Source organism: Orbicella franksi, chromosome 2, assembly GCF_964199315.1.
Source record: "Orbicella franksi chromosome 2, jaOrbFran1.1, whole genome shotgun sequence".
Classification (NCBI taxonomy): Eukaryota; Metazoa; Cnidaria; class Anthozoa; order Scleractinia; family Merulinidae; genus Orbicella; species Orbicella franksi.
The window spans coordinates 6,376,575-6,388,854 of record NC_138146.1 but is presented as its reverse complement, the minus strand read 5'-3'; the positions used below and the strand labels follow the sequence as shown (position 1 = coordinate 6,388,854).

The 12,280-nt window shown below is 39.1% G+C and overlaps 1 protein-coding gene across 2 annotated transcripts; it reads left to right on the top strand.

Moving 5' to 3' along the window:
* The first annotated feature begins 3,806 nt into the window (after positions 1-3,806).
* LOC145477909 (D(1)-like dopamine receptor) lies at positions 3,807-9,231 on the top strand. 2 transcript variants are annotated; one of them, XM_081455786.1, is made up of 3 exons: positions 3,807-4,227; positions 4,356-4,615; positions 7,219-9,231. In XM_081455786.1, the coding sequence occupies exons 2-3, from the start codon at positions 4,369-4,371 to the stop codon at positions 8,031-8,033; spliced, it is 1,062 nt and encodes a 353-aa protein (XP_081311912.1). In that variant the 5' UTR covers positions 3,807-4,227; positions 4,356-4,368; the 3' UTR covers positions 8,034-9,231. The 2 variants fall into 2 exon arrangements, with proteins under 2 accessions (XP_081311912.1, XP_081311911.1); XM_081455785.1 differs by having other exon boundaries at positions 3,807-4,615.
* The last annotated feature ends 3,049 nt before the right edge of the window (positions 9,232-12,280 follow it).

Sequence of the window (12,280 nt, the reverse complement as noted above, 5' to 3'; positions counted from 1 at the left end):
ATCGTCTCTCATACATTTTGACAGAAAGCCATTTCTCGAAAGCATGATCTTTTCTGGTCGACACATTTTGACATTTCCTAGATATACATTTTAAGTTATGTTTCAATTTTTTAATTATTCGTTATTGGTATACCCAAGATGCTGTGTCTAAACCCTATTGTTTTAGTGTCGAACGAATTAATCAGTTGGGCGACCCAAATAATATATATTATGTGTTTATCTTTTTCAAGCTCATAACTTTTCCAAATTTCTGTTCAATAATGAATTTTTAATGACTCTTACCAATTCCCTCCTTTCAAAGCAATCACCTAAAAAGCTCTTCTTAGTTTTAGAGGTCAGATTAGTTATGCCTTTGAAAAATAATGCACTTAAGTTTTCTTGTAGCTAAATGTTTATGAATATTATTGAATTGTTTATTCAGTCCGTATTAGGAAAATGTTGTCATGTTTTTGCAAGTGTCTAGAAGCTTGCAGAGGGAAATAGCTGACGTTATATTTTCCTAATAGGGATCTCGCACCACCCCAATAACGCCCATTTGCAACTTAATGAATGAAACGACATTGAAAGTAAAACATATTACGTAACTGGATTTGCCCAATACAATACAATAATACGGGCTAAAACAACGTATACACGATTTAACCAATATTTTCATTGTAATGGTAAAGAGATAAATTGATTCTCGAGAAATTCGAGGCAATTATTAAGCACCTGCCTCAGTGCATTTTCGTGCAAGTCTTTAGGAAGCTTAACCAAAGTGATGGGCCAAGAAATACGAAAACGTTTCCTTACAGCAAAATTTGGGTCGCACAAGCATTAAACCAGAGACTTCTTTTCACAGTGCACAAAGTTATTCTGATCAGGAGTTTAAGTTCGGCCTGAATGCGAAGCGGCACTCGAGAGCAATTTGTAGAGAACGGAAATTATAAAAAGAAGAATTTATAAAATTACGCTTTGATGACAACATGATGTGTTGCAAGACGCTATAAGATTTTCGGAATTACCCTTTCTTACGTTTTAACCAAATTATGGCAACGAAAACTCCGTGGTGAGAACTCTGATCGTCAGCCATTTTGTCCGACATGTTGAAGGCTTAGGTACCAAGCATGACGTCACTGTGCACAATACCGACAAGTTTGCATGAAAGTTAGTTTCATCGCATTAAACATGATTTGATAAGCTCTACCGGTTGAATGCTCGGCTAGAGGATTCATCGAGTAAAGAAATCGACAAAGTACGCTTTTTTTTTTTAACCAGAGAGGAAGTCTAGTCATGGTACTTTCATCCCACGCATTTGACGTAAAACCTGGTCTTCAAAGCCTCCTTTTCTAAACAGATCATTAGGCAGTTATGGCTCTATATAAACCATCGAATTATCTGATATCTCTGTTCAATTGAATCAGTATAAAATAAACAGGATTTCAGGCGAAGCGAAGCGATTCAGACAAAACTTTGGCTTAAACTTATCAAACAAGTTCCTTTTCACCAAAACGAGGACTGTTTATCGGCTGTGAAATACAAATATTACCTTCTGAATGCAAAGCAATATACATTTACCTGATATTTTATCACGACCTCCTCGATCTTCTGGCTGCATACACATTGTTTCTCAAGTTCAGTTAAATTATAAGTTCGCAATTATCGCAATGTGTCTATCGAGTTAAGCTCAAGCTGAATAATATAATCAAGAAAGAATGCATGGAACACGACAAAATTATATGTAATGCGGGCTTGCGCATTGAAAAGTGCGTAGAACTCTTCAAATACTGTTTCTTACCCATTTCTTCTGTGAGAAGATTAAAGACGGAGGGTAGATTTTCATTTTATGAAATCACTTTGTTAAGAGAGCCCTGAAAAAGTGAAAAGCTCAAATCATTCCCTGTCATAGCCTCGCTAAAACTCCGTCCAAACTACGTACTTATATTTCAACGGCTAGGCCTACTGTCCGCATTAATCCGTCACGAAAACGAAGCTTTAGGAAAACGCTCTTCAAGCTGCAGGAATTTGAAAACGCCAGCTTTGCGTTTTAGTGTGGACGGAAAACATTTTAAAAACGGAGCTTTTCGTAAACTATGACGTCAAGATAATCACGTGATTTGTCTGTCCTAGCTTCCCTCAAGCACAAATCCAAAATGACCGTTGATTGCTGCCTTTTCAAATTTCTCCGGCGTACTGTGGACGGAAAACATATGATGCGTTTTGTGAGTGAAAACGCCGTTTTCAAATTTCTCCGGCGTAGTGTAAACGTTGTCTTACATGTCTAGCAATGTTTAGTTTTGGTTTAACGCAATCAACAAAACATTGCCTACGTCAATGTAAAGACAATTACGTAATTATCTTTACTCCTCGGCTCGGTTGCATAGTCTAGGTCACTGTCGGAGTACGGCGGCGTAACGACGCGATCTCGTTTTTATGTGGAATACCTAAAGAATTATAAGAAAAAACTGTGGAGCTGTTGGGAGGCTTTTTGATAAAACTATTTTGAACGGTATGTATGGCATACTGCTCCGTGAAGATTCCGAAAGCGCACTCGCGTAACGTTGCGGTGAATGTTTGGAAATTGACCAGTCTCATTAGTGCCGCACATAAATTCTGCGGCTGACTTTCGTGCAGTTCTCCAAACGCTGCATGCTATATGTTTTGCTAGAAACCAGTTTGAGATTCTATTTTCATCATTACAAACAACAGCATGTTCAAATACGCTTTTACATGCAAATTCATGTATCCTTGTCTGTCTTGTTTTTACCTCGTTCCCCAAACAACCCCTTTATTCGGAGTTCTACTGAGCTTACTTTCTTTACTTTGCGGAGGAGTCACTCGTAAAGCACTGTACTCAACCTATGACAGTTATGATAAGGGAATGTTATGAGCTGAAAGCCACAAAAATAAACTCAGGGCCTCTAAGTTGATCTGCACGACATCTGCTCAGCCATGACAATCGATAGAGCTTTTTAACAAGCTTCTCTGAAATCATTCTGACCGCTGATAAGCGATAATAATGAAATAACTTTTGTTACTGATTTCCGTGGTCAATTAATGCACCATTATTTTTGTGTTTTAGGGTTTCTTGAGAATATCGCATATTTTGCCACTCGCACCAATGTCAAAACAAAACATTTGCCTTGGTAATTTTTTTTCTGTGCGTAAAACGAAAGCAAAACAAATCGGCCGCCAGTGATTTTAATAATCCGTTTGTTTGTCTCAAATACCATCTGCATTCAGACAATTGAATCCGGTGGCTTTCTAGTCAATATTACTTATAATACGTAGAAGACTTTTAACAGGAAAAGTTCTTGTGATATTTAAGCAGATTTTTCATCTTCGCTTAGCCTGTTTACGTTTTGAAATGCTGGTTTTTCAGTCTAGAAAATCTTCGTATGTGAACAGACTAATAATATTCCCTCTATGATGTCTCGAAGCCTCCAGCAAAACCTTCTATTTTTGCAAAAACAGCGGGAATTGAAAATATTGTTTTTGTTTCAGTCGTAAAGCTAAGTTTGTTGACATGATTGTCGAGATGAAAACAATACGGTTCAATGGCTTGACGAAAGACCTGTTTCTCTAATCAACCTCAATTCTTGATTCTTATAGGCCGATCAAGTGCAAGGAACCTGTTTTGGTGATCAGTGCTGCGAGTTCTGTTGTAAGTTGAAACATGCAACACAACTTTTTTATAAGCTGATGGAAATAGACTTTCTGAACAATTGCCGCGATCTTGTCTAAATGGGATCACCATTTAACGCAATTGAAGAGAACCTTGATTCGCCGCATGTCAGGTATCAGGTTAATATGTTACCGATTGCAACGTTTTTTTTTTAGATTTGAATTGAGATATGTTGGCTGAAAAGGTTTAATTTGGACAATGCGGGGATAAAATGAATAGTGAATCGTACAATTTTCCGCGTCAGGATATGGTTTACGTTTGAAAGGAGTTGGAAGCGATCATTTCACGCAGTTGTAGCGCTTCATTCAGAACTGGTAATGAAAAATTCTGACCACTGACCTCATGTACTTGAGAAAGCTGGAACTAATATTTTTGACAGACACGTGTCTGGTAAACAAAGCAAGTTGTTTACCCTTAGAAGTGCATCTTTGATAGACTTGTCGAAGAGTTGTTGTCAAACTCTGTATAGTGAAGTCACTCATTGTTCAGCTTTCTGCTTATAACTAAAAGTTACGCGGCCATAATCTCGACCGGGATTTTGCTAACCGGCTAAATATTTCAGGGTAAAAGAGATGTTGTTTATTCCGGATGAGCAAGCACAGATATTGACCGGCACTAACAACTCGTCCGTGCTAGGTTGGTTTGTAATAACTTGTCTTAACTGAACCACATTTGTTTGCTTTTGTTCCAGGTGAGAATCACGGATGCGCAAGGCTGCCATGCCTCCTAACAGCACAGAACTCGAAACAACAAGCGAGGCATTGATCGCCGAATCACTGTTCTTTGGCCTTTTAAGCCTCGTCATTTTAGCGGGAAATACTCTTGTATGCACAGCTATTTACAAGAATCGAAAGCTTCGCACCAAAACAAACTACTATTTGGTCTCGCTCGCCGTCGCTGACATAATGGTTGGGGTGTTTTCTGTCCCGTACTGGATCTACTTTAGATTAGGTAAGGCGAAATCCATTAGCTAGAGGTTACGAAAGGTTATATAACAAATTAGCTACATCAACTTTTCTAATGCGACCGAAGGGTACATGATCTTGTAATTTCCTTCAGTTCTGTGATGGCGAAATGCGCCATTTTTAACTAAAATCCGTGATCAAACTGTGCTCGCGCTGTTAATTTAACCAAGCCATTTGGCCGAAGAAACTCACTCGCGTAATAAATTTCTAGGAATTTGCCTCTTAGCCACAAGTCTTAATTTCCGATCACATCGAGTCATTCCCTTATTAGGTAAGTACAATGCAAGGTGTGTTTTAAGTTCAGCCAGTTGTCCCTACGACACATAAAATATCTTCAAAAAGAAGAACGTTTTTCTTGTGGTAAGTTTGCCTTACGTGGCTGACACTGCGGTAAATAACTGTTGAACTTGAGTGACAGTCGGTAGATTCGAATATTTTAAGGCAAGCCACTATGACCTGATAATAATGACCTCTTTAACACAAAAATAAAAATGTCAAGAGACACCAAATAACGTAGGCAGTGAATATGACACACACAAACTTCAAGTCTTGACAGAAAGTGTTTTTCTAAGAAAATCAACGCTCCAAACTTTGAAAACTTTTGGGTTTTTTTCTTTTTTTTTCTTTTTTTTTTTCTTCGTTTTGTTTTGTTTTTATCGCTCTCGTCTGCCATAAACTGCTTTGATTTGCAGCTGGTAGTGTTCACCAAGTCAAGAATATTTAATTTGTTTACGAAGTGCAAGGCAATGATGGTCTTGGGACGTTTCTTACAAAGGGGACGTGAACGTTTATACCTCAGACCACTTTATGTGTGGGCGTCATGTCAAGAAAGTAAAACAAATCGTTTTATTATTTTTGGTGCGTCAAGCTAACGTAACAAAGCGTGTCATAAGTAAACAAATTGACTTTCCTTGTTTACTCAGTTTTTAGAAGATGTTTTGCTGCAAGGGAGGCGAAGTGATTCAACAAAGGAAATTTAAAATCAGTTAATCCTCTTCTTGGATTATAAGACAAGACTTCCGAGGATCTGGATAACGTTTAACTAATGGCTGAAAACTGATTGGCACCATTTTAACTGTCAGTTAAGAAATGACATGTTTTTAAATGAAAGCTGACATCTGAGATCTGTCAGTCAAATAGCTAAATTATGGACTAACATTTTTACCGATAGCCGAAAAAATGCCGAAAATTTAACTAATAACTAAAATTCAAACACTCCATCCACACCCTCATTTCCGTGACAAATGGAATTTAAGATTAAATGACAAACTAATCCCTTTTAGTTTTCGTAAGTTGCCATAGAATGAACACTTCCAAAGTCTCCGAGCCGATGTCCCTAGTCTTAGACAGATATATGTCAGATGCGTTTATGTGAAGTATAATGGTAAAATGACTGAATGGTCTGAGGACCAACTCTACGTATCCTGTCAGCGTCCTAGCCCTTTGGAGAACTTTCCGCTATAAAAGGGAAAGTCTCCTAAACATGACCTCAAAAGGTCAAGGCCTTACAGATACATTTTCATTGATAGAACCCTACTGGTCCAGTGTTGTTGCAAATTACTATTTAATTGCAGTGTTCAAAACAATAACAGTGTTATAATGGGTTACGCGTTCACAAGGTTATGACGTCAGTCACTTGAAAAAGTTTGGTGGATTGTTTCAAATTTCCTAGTCGTATCTCAGAAAATATTGCTAAAACTAATTACAATTTGCTCTGTCATCAACGATTAACTTAATAGTATCTTCATCTTTGTGTTCTAATAAGCTTTTTATGTGCGAGTGAAGTACTTGGTTATAATTCTAGTTCTGTTTTGACCAAAATTGCAGTGAAAGTGGGATACCGAGATAGCGTTGGGAAAAAACCGAACCTAGTTGATTAATGTCCATGGAAGACATATTTGAGGTGAAACTGGACCTCCACTAACTTTACTGAAAAAGCGGGCGTGCGTGGTAAGACTGAAATAGTATTAAAGGAAAACTGATTTTTCGAAACTGAGCCGGACGGAAGCCGAACAAGCCTTGGTCACAGAGAAATAACTGAGCTCATCTTCGTATAGCGAGAGACGACTCGACAAAGCAATGTGATGACGAAAAAGCAAACTGACAACGGGATACAGAGTCACATGAAGCAATAAACGTCAGTTACCCTTGGAAGGATTCTATTACATCGCCTGCTTTGACATACGTCCTCTTCCCTCTCCGGCCACCCTCCCCCCTCCTCCCCCCCAGTGGTGACCCATTTGTTCTTACTTTGCCTTGAAACATGCCTTTATAACATTCTTTATCGGTTGATGCTGTAGTGATGGTATTGAACTATATGATCAACGTATTAAGATGCAGCTTTTTGCACAGTTTAAAGATAATTCTACGGAAGGGGTTCAGAGCTGCCTCAACTTTCGAAAATTCATACATTTTAGGATAACAAATAATAACTAAAAGGGCTGGACGAGCTTTTTCCGTTGCTTGTCCAAAAAATACAATGAGAATGGTAAGGATCTTTGCGAAGAAACTCTGACTGGCACTGAAGAATGGCGGAAATTCACGAACTATATCGTACTTATGTATTCTTTCTTTCCCTTCTAACTGCAGTCAATCCTGGTGTAAATACAGTGGCTTACAAAGTGTACATCACATACGACATCCTGTGCGGCACAGCGTCCATCATAAATCTTGTGATGATCAGCCTGGAGCGATGTATTTCAGTCACGGAGCCTGCTATTCATCGAAACTTATCGCGAAAGACGATTTGTCTGACGATAGCTGCCGCGTGGATTTATGCCATTATTGTCGCGTGCGTCAATCACGTGAGTGGATCCTACCTTAAATGGTATCCGCTTTTCGTCAGCACTGCGAGTTTCTTCTTGCCTTTGTTCATCATACTCATAGCGTACTCTTTGATTTACAAAATCGCGCAAACGAGGGAACGTGCGAGACGTTCGCGATCCCTCGCGCGGGAAATCCGCATCGCAGTGACTCTGGCGGTGGTTATTGTAGCATTCGTTGTTGCTTGGTTACCGTTCTTTGTTATGTTACTAATAACGACCTATTGTAGGACGTGTGAAGTGGACTACAGTGTCATTGTGCCTTTCACGAAATGGATGCATTACAGTGGCTCTATGGTTAATCCCGTCATATACACTCACCGCAATCGCGACTTCCGTCACGCGTTTGGGAAAATCTTGTTATTTTGCGCAGGTAAGAAAATGCACAGTTTGGCTCAACCAAATTCAAGAGCGTCTCAGTTAGGAATCGAGAACTGCCCTTCAGTTGTCAAGCATAGTGATATTTCTGATAACAATGAAAATCCCGTGCGAGTCACGCGAGCAAACAATTACGTTCTCGCACAGAACACAAACGGTCACTTGTCTGTTGAAGGATACAGAAATAATGAAACAAGAGCTTGAAAGATAATGTTACGCTATGCGTTTGAAAAAGAATTAAGATTTTTAACCGAAGTGGAGGGGAACATTACAGCTTTAGTGTTTTCCTGGGGGCCTGTTGATATGGAGAAAAGTTGTTCCCTTTGACCGAGCCAAACAATTGGTCCTAACACAGTTTGCGCATGTTCCATAGGTCTCGACATGTCTAAAGCTCTTGCAAGGAAAAATAGTTGGTTCGGGCGACCTCACAGTCACCCTGAGTTGAAAGTTAGTGACTTTCCAACTAAGGTGACCTTGGCCCCAAAACCGACTTTGTTAATTCACTTGTGAACAGCTCGCTTTTATTTTCAAAAAATGTTGGTAAGTTCTCTCGCACAGGATGTTCAGGCATAGAAGGGTAGCCCTCCGACTAGGGACGGCTTTTCTCCCTGTAAACAGGTCCCTAATCGCTAACTAAGAGAGAACGTAGAATTTGTTTTTACCTGAAATAAAAAGACGTACCCTAACAGCAAAGTCTCCTCGATCATAAAGAAAGAAAAAAGAGAAGATCGAAGACTGTGCTCATAGGGTAGAAAAGACGACGTCCTTCTGAACTGAAGTAATCTAGCAGATGAAGACTAAGAGAATGTAATTACTTTTTTAGGCCGTGAAATGGCATGTGACTATAGGCAGATGAAGCACCACATCAAGAACGAAAAAACATGTTTTACCACATTTCCAAACAACGAGAACACGTACAGTTGAAAATATGATGCACAATCGTAAACACAGTCTCGAATGATTGTCATGACTTGTATATCTTCTCAATAGAGAATAAAACTACGAAGAAAACGGAGAAATAGATTCTTAAGACTCTAAGGTAATTTAAGATCAGATATCCAAACACCGTCACCGCCAAACGCTTGCCAAGATCATTGCGAATTGCCTTACCACACCAAAAAGCTGCTTTTAAAAATGTACAAAAACGGATCGATCTTCCTCCTTCAAAGTTATTTTATAATCATTTCTTAAAAAAGAAGCAAGAAAATTGCCGTTCTAATAGTCAAAAAAATCTTATAATAGGCTGAAGCATTTACACACAGTGTAAAGTCATTACGTTGAATTCCGCTGTACATGCCGAACGCTCTTAATGTATTAAGGCCATCCATGACTTTTTATCAAAAGTATAGTATTTAAGCTTAAGTAAAGTACAGTTATATCAGAATAAAAGTAATACAACCGTACATGCCATGCCACTGTGTCTGTTGTTTTCTTTTTCTTTTTTTTCCCGCTGTAATCTTAATAACGTTGCCCAAGTTTTTCAGTACTTGTCAAAGGATTCCTGAGAAATTTTGCTAAGTATAGAGAAGCTAAGGTAAAATTTTAAGCCTGCTTCTTCAGATTCTAACATTCGATCTCTTTCCCTTTCTTTCAAGAGAGGATGAGGAATAAGAGATTTAAGGTGGCTCCCTACAGTTTTACGATCGCACGCGCGCTGAAGACGAAAGCTCAAGTAATCTGCCTGCGCTGTTTTTTGATATTTTATTACGTCAACTTGAGCACATCAAGCAAAACTGACAGTGAATTTTCTCGCGTGTCCTTCGGTGAAATTTCGTAAAACTTGGCAGATTGGTAGTAAATATTTTACTTTAGTCGGAACTCGTTTTTCAGCGAAATCTATAAGACCAGTTTTTTCGCAGCGGTAAACGACGTAAATTTGCAAAAATCGAAAAACCTGCCTTTACAAACCCTACTTTTTTCGTGTTTAAAATTCATGTCCCGCAGGAAGCGATATGCTGTGAAAATTTTGGAAGATTTCACCGAAGAAAATTCAAGAAAATCCCAAGTAAAGCCATAAAAAAGTAAAACAACATATTTGTTTGGGCATTTCTAACTCAAGACTAAAACTAATAATTTTAACAGAGATGATAGTAAAACACTATTTAATCATTGCTTATTTCATGTAATTAGTTTGAGAGGACAGGGTGTAACTACGAATGCAAAAACGGCATTCAAAACATAACACTTGCGCGCGCAACGCCACAAATGATTACGCTATGGAGCCACCTTAATCCCCCATTTTGGCCTTGTTCCCAAGGCAACCCCTCTTAAGTTATTTTTAGATCACTTATTTCGAAATTTCCAAGAGAGTCTAGAAAAAGCCAATCATGTGACGCGGATTTTAGTCCCGTGGACAGCCCAAGATTTACAAGCATTTCATGCTCAACAAAAGCATCCACGCAACGCGCGTGGCAACGTTGTCCGCGAGGGGATCGCGGGGATATATGACTAACATATAACTTGAGAGGATTACCATATTAAGAATAAGGCCTATACGGTGATTAACTCTCTTACGCTTCATCTTGTCTTGATCGAAATAAGCACAGAAATATTCCGAGGTAGAATAAGTAATTAATGACTGGCTCCAAGGGAAACAGTGAGTTCTGTTTCGCCGAGACCCTCAACATTGAAGGTCGAGATGAAACAAAACTCACTGTTTCCCGTGGATCCAGTCATTAAGTGATTTGTTATAACTCCCAACTCAAAATAGAACAAACTGCGAAAAAAGTATTTGCTTGACGCAGGCTGGCGCACAAATTTGCCCGCGGTTTCAAGGTGCACGAACTGATCACGTGCGAGTCCAAAGTTCAAGTTGTTGTTTCCCTAGGGATTTAATACGTTTTGACCCCTGACAAGTGGCATGTTTGCCTCCGATCAGAAAACGTATTTGGGTTGTGAGATATAACAGAATCGGAAACGGAGGATGACTTCGAAAATCGCCAGCAATTTTTTTTTTGCACCCGGCTTGCTTATTTGAAGGATCGAAGATAGATAGCAAGCTGAACACAAACTGAACAACACAAGCCACAAAGAAAAAATTCTCACTATTTAATAAAAGAAAGAACTTAAATCGAAAACCTAAATAAAAATATCAAAAAATAAACTATTAAGGTCATTTTCAGAAGTATTCTTATCATATTTTTTTCAGTAAAAATTAAATGAACCAGTTAGGTTTGTTACCATAGTCTTTTTACATTCACTGTCTCAAACTCCATTGTTTTCTCGTCAATAGTTTATTCGTTTCTTGAACACGTGAATTTTTCCATTAGCTACCAGTTGAAAGTTTGAGAACCACATCAGCACATCGCATTGTTGACTCGTATAAGCGTGACTGTTATTTGTCGTCCTTACAAAAGTTCTTGGCTTCCATGTGCCACGCAAATACATCTGTCCTGTGTTGATCTTCGTTATAATTGTCCTGTTGACGGACATCAAAATATATTCATTTCACCCATACTTCACGAACATTCTTCCATCCCTCCATCGACAGCCAATCATGACCCAAGTACCACCATCTTTGGCTATTTATCAATTTCACCCATGCTTCACAAACATTCTTCCATCCCTCCATCGACAGCCGATCATGACCCAAGTACCACCATCTTTGGCTATTTATCAACTTGACCCATGCTTCACAAACATTTTTCCATCCCTCCATTGACAGCCAATCATGACCCATGTACACCATCTTTGGCTATTTATCAACTCTACCCATGCTTCACAAACATTTTTCCATCCCTCCATTGACAGCCAATCATGACCCATGTACACCATCTTTGGCTATTTATCAACTTCACCCATGCTTCACAAACATTCTTCCATCCCTCCATCGACAGCCAATCATGACCCATGTACCACCATCTTTGGCTATTTATCAACTTCACCCATGCCCCACAAACATTCTTCCATCCCTCCATCGACAGCCAATCATGACCCATGTTCTACCATCTTTGGCTTTATCAACTTCACCCATGCCCCACAAACAGTCTTCCATCTCTCCATCGACAGCCAATCATGACCCATGTACTACCATCTTTGGCTTTATCAACTTCACCCATACCCCACAAACATTCTTCCATCCCTCCATCGACAGCCAATCATGACCCATGTACTACCATCTTTGGCTTTATCAACTTCACCCATGCCCCACAAACAGTCTTCCACCCCTCCATCGACAGCTTATCATGACCCATGTACCACCACCTTTGGCAAAACTAATTCCACCCCATGCTACCGGCAGTCCATCATCGAACTTTTCTGTTCACTTTACTGTGTAGTATTCTCACCTCTTCAAAGTTCTGGTAGTTCTCTTTTCCACCGATGCCGATCATGTCTTTTAAGTCATTATTCACGTCTTCTTTTCTGGTAGCTGTAGTGTTCACTTGACAATATTTCCAAATCTTCTAGTTCATCAATAAATAATATGTCTTTCTTTTACACTGGTAACAGTC

Excerpts from the sequence above, each read along its gene's own strand:
- LOC145477909 (XM_081455786.1), top strand. The coding sequence starts at position 4,369 with ATGCGCAAGGCTGCCATGCCTCCTAACAGCACAGAACTCGAAACAACA. Across the intron at positions 4,616-7,218 it reads CTGGATCTACTTTAGATTAG|TCAATCCTGGTGTAAATACA; the intron begins GTAAGGCGAAAT and ends TTCTAACTGCAG.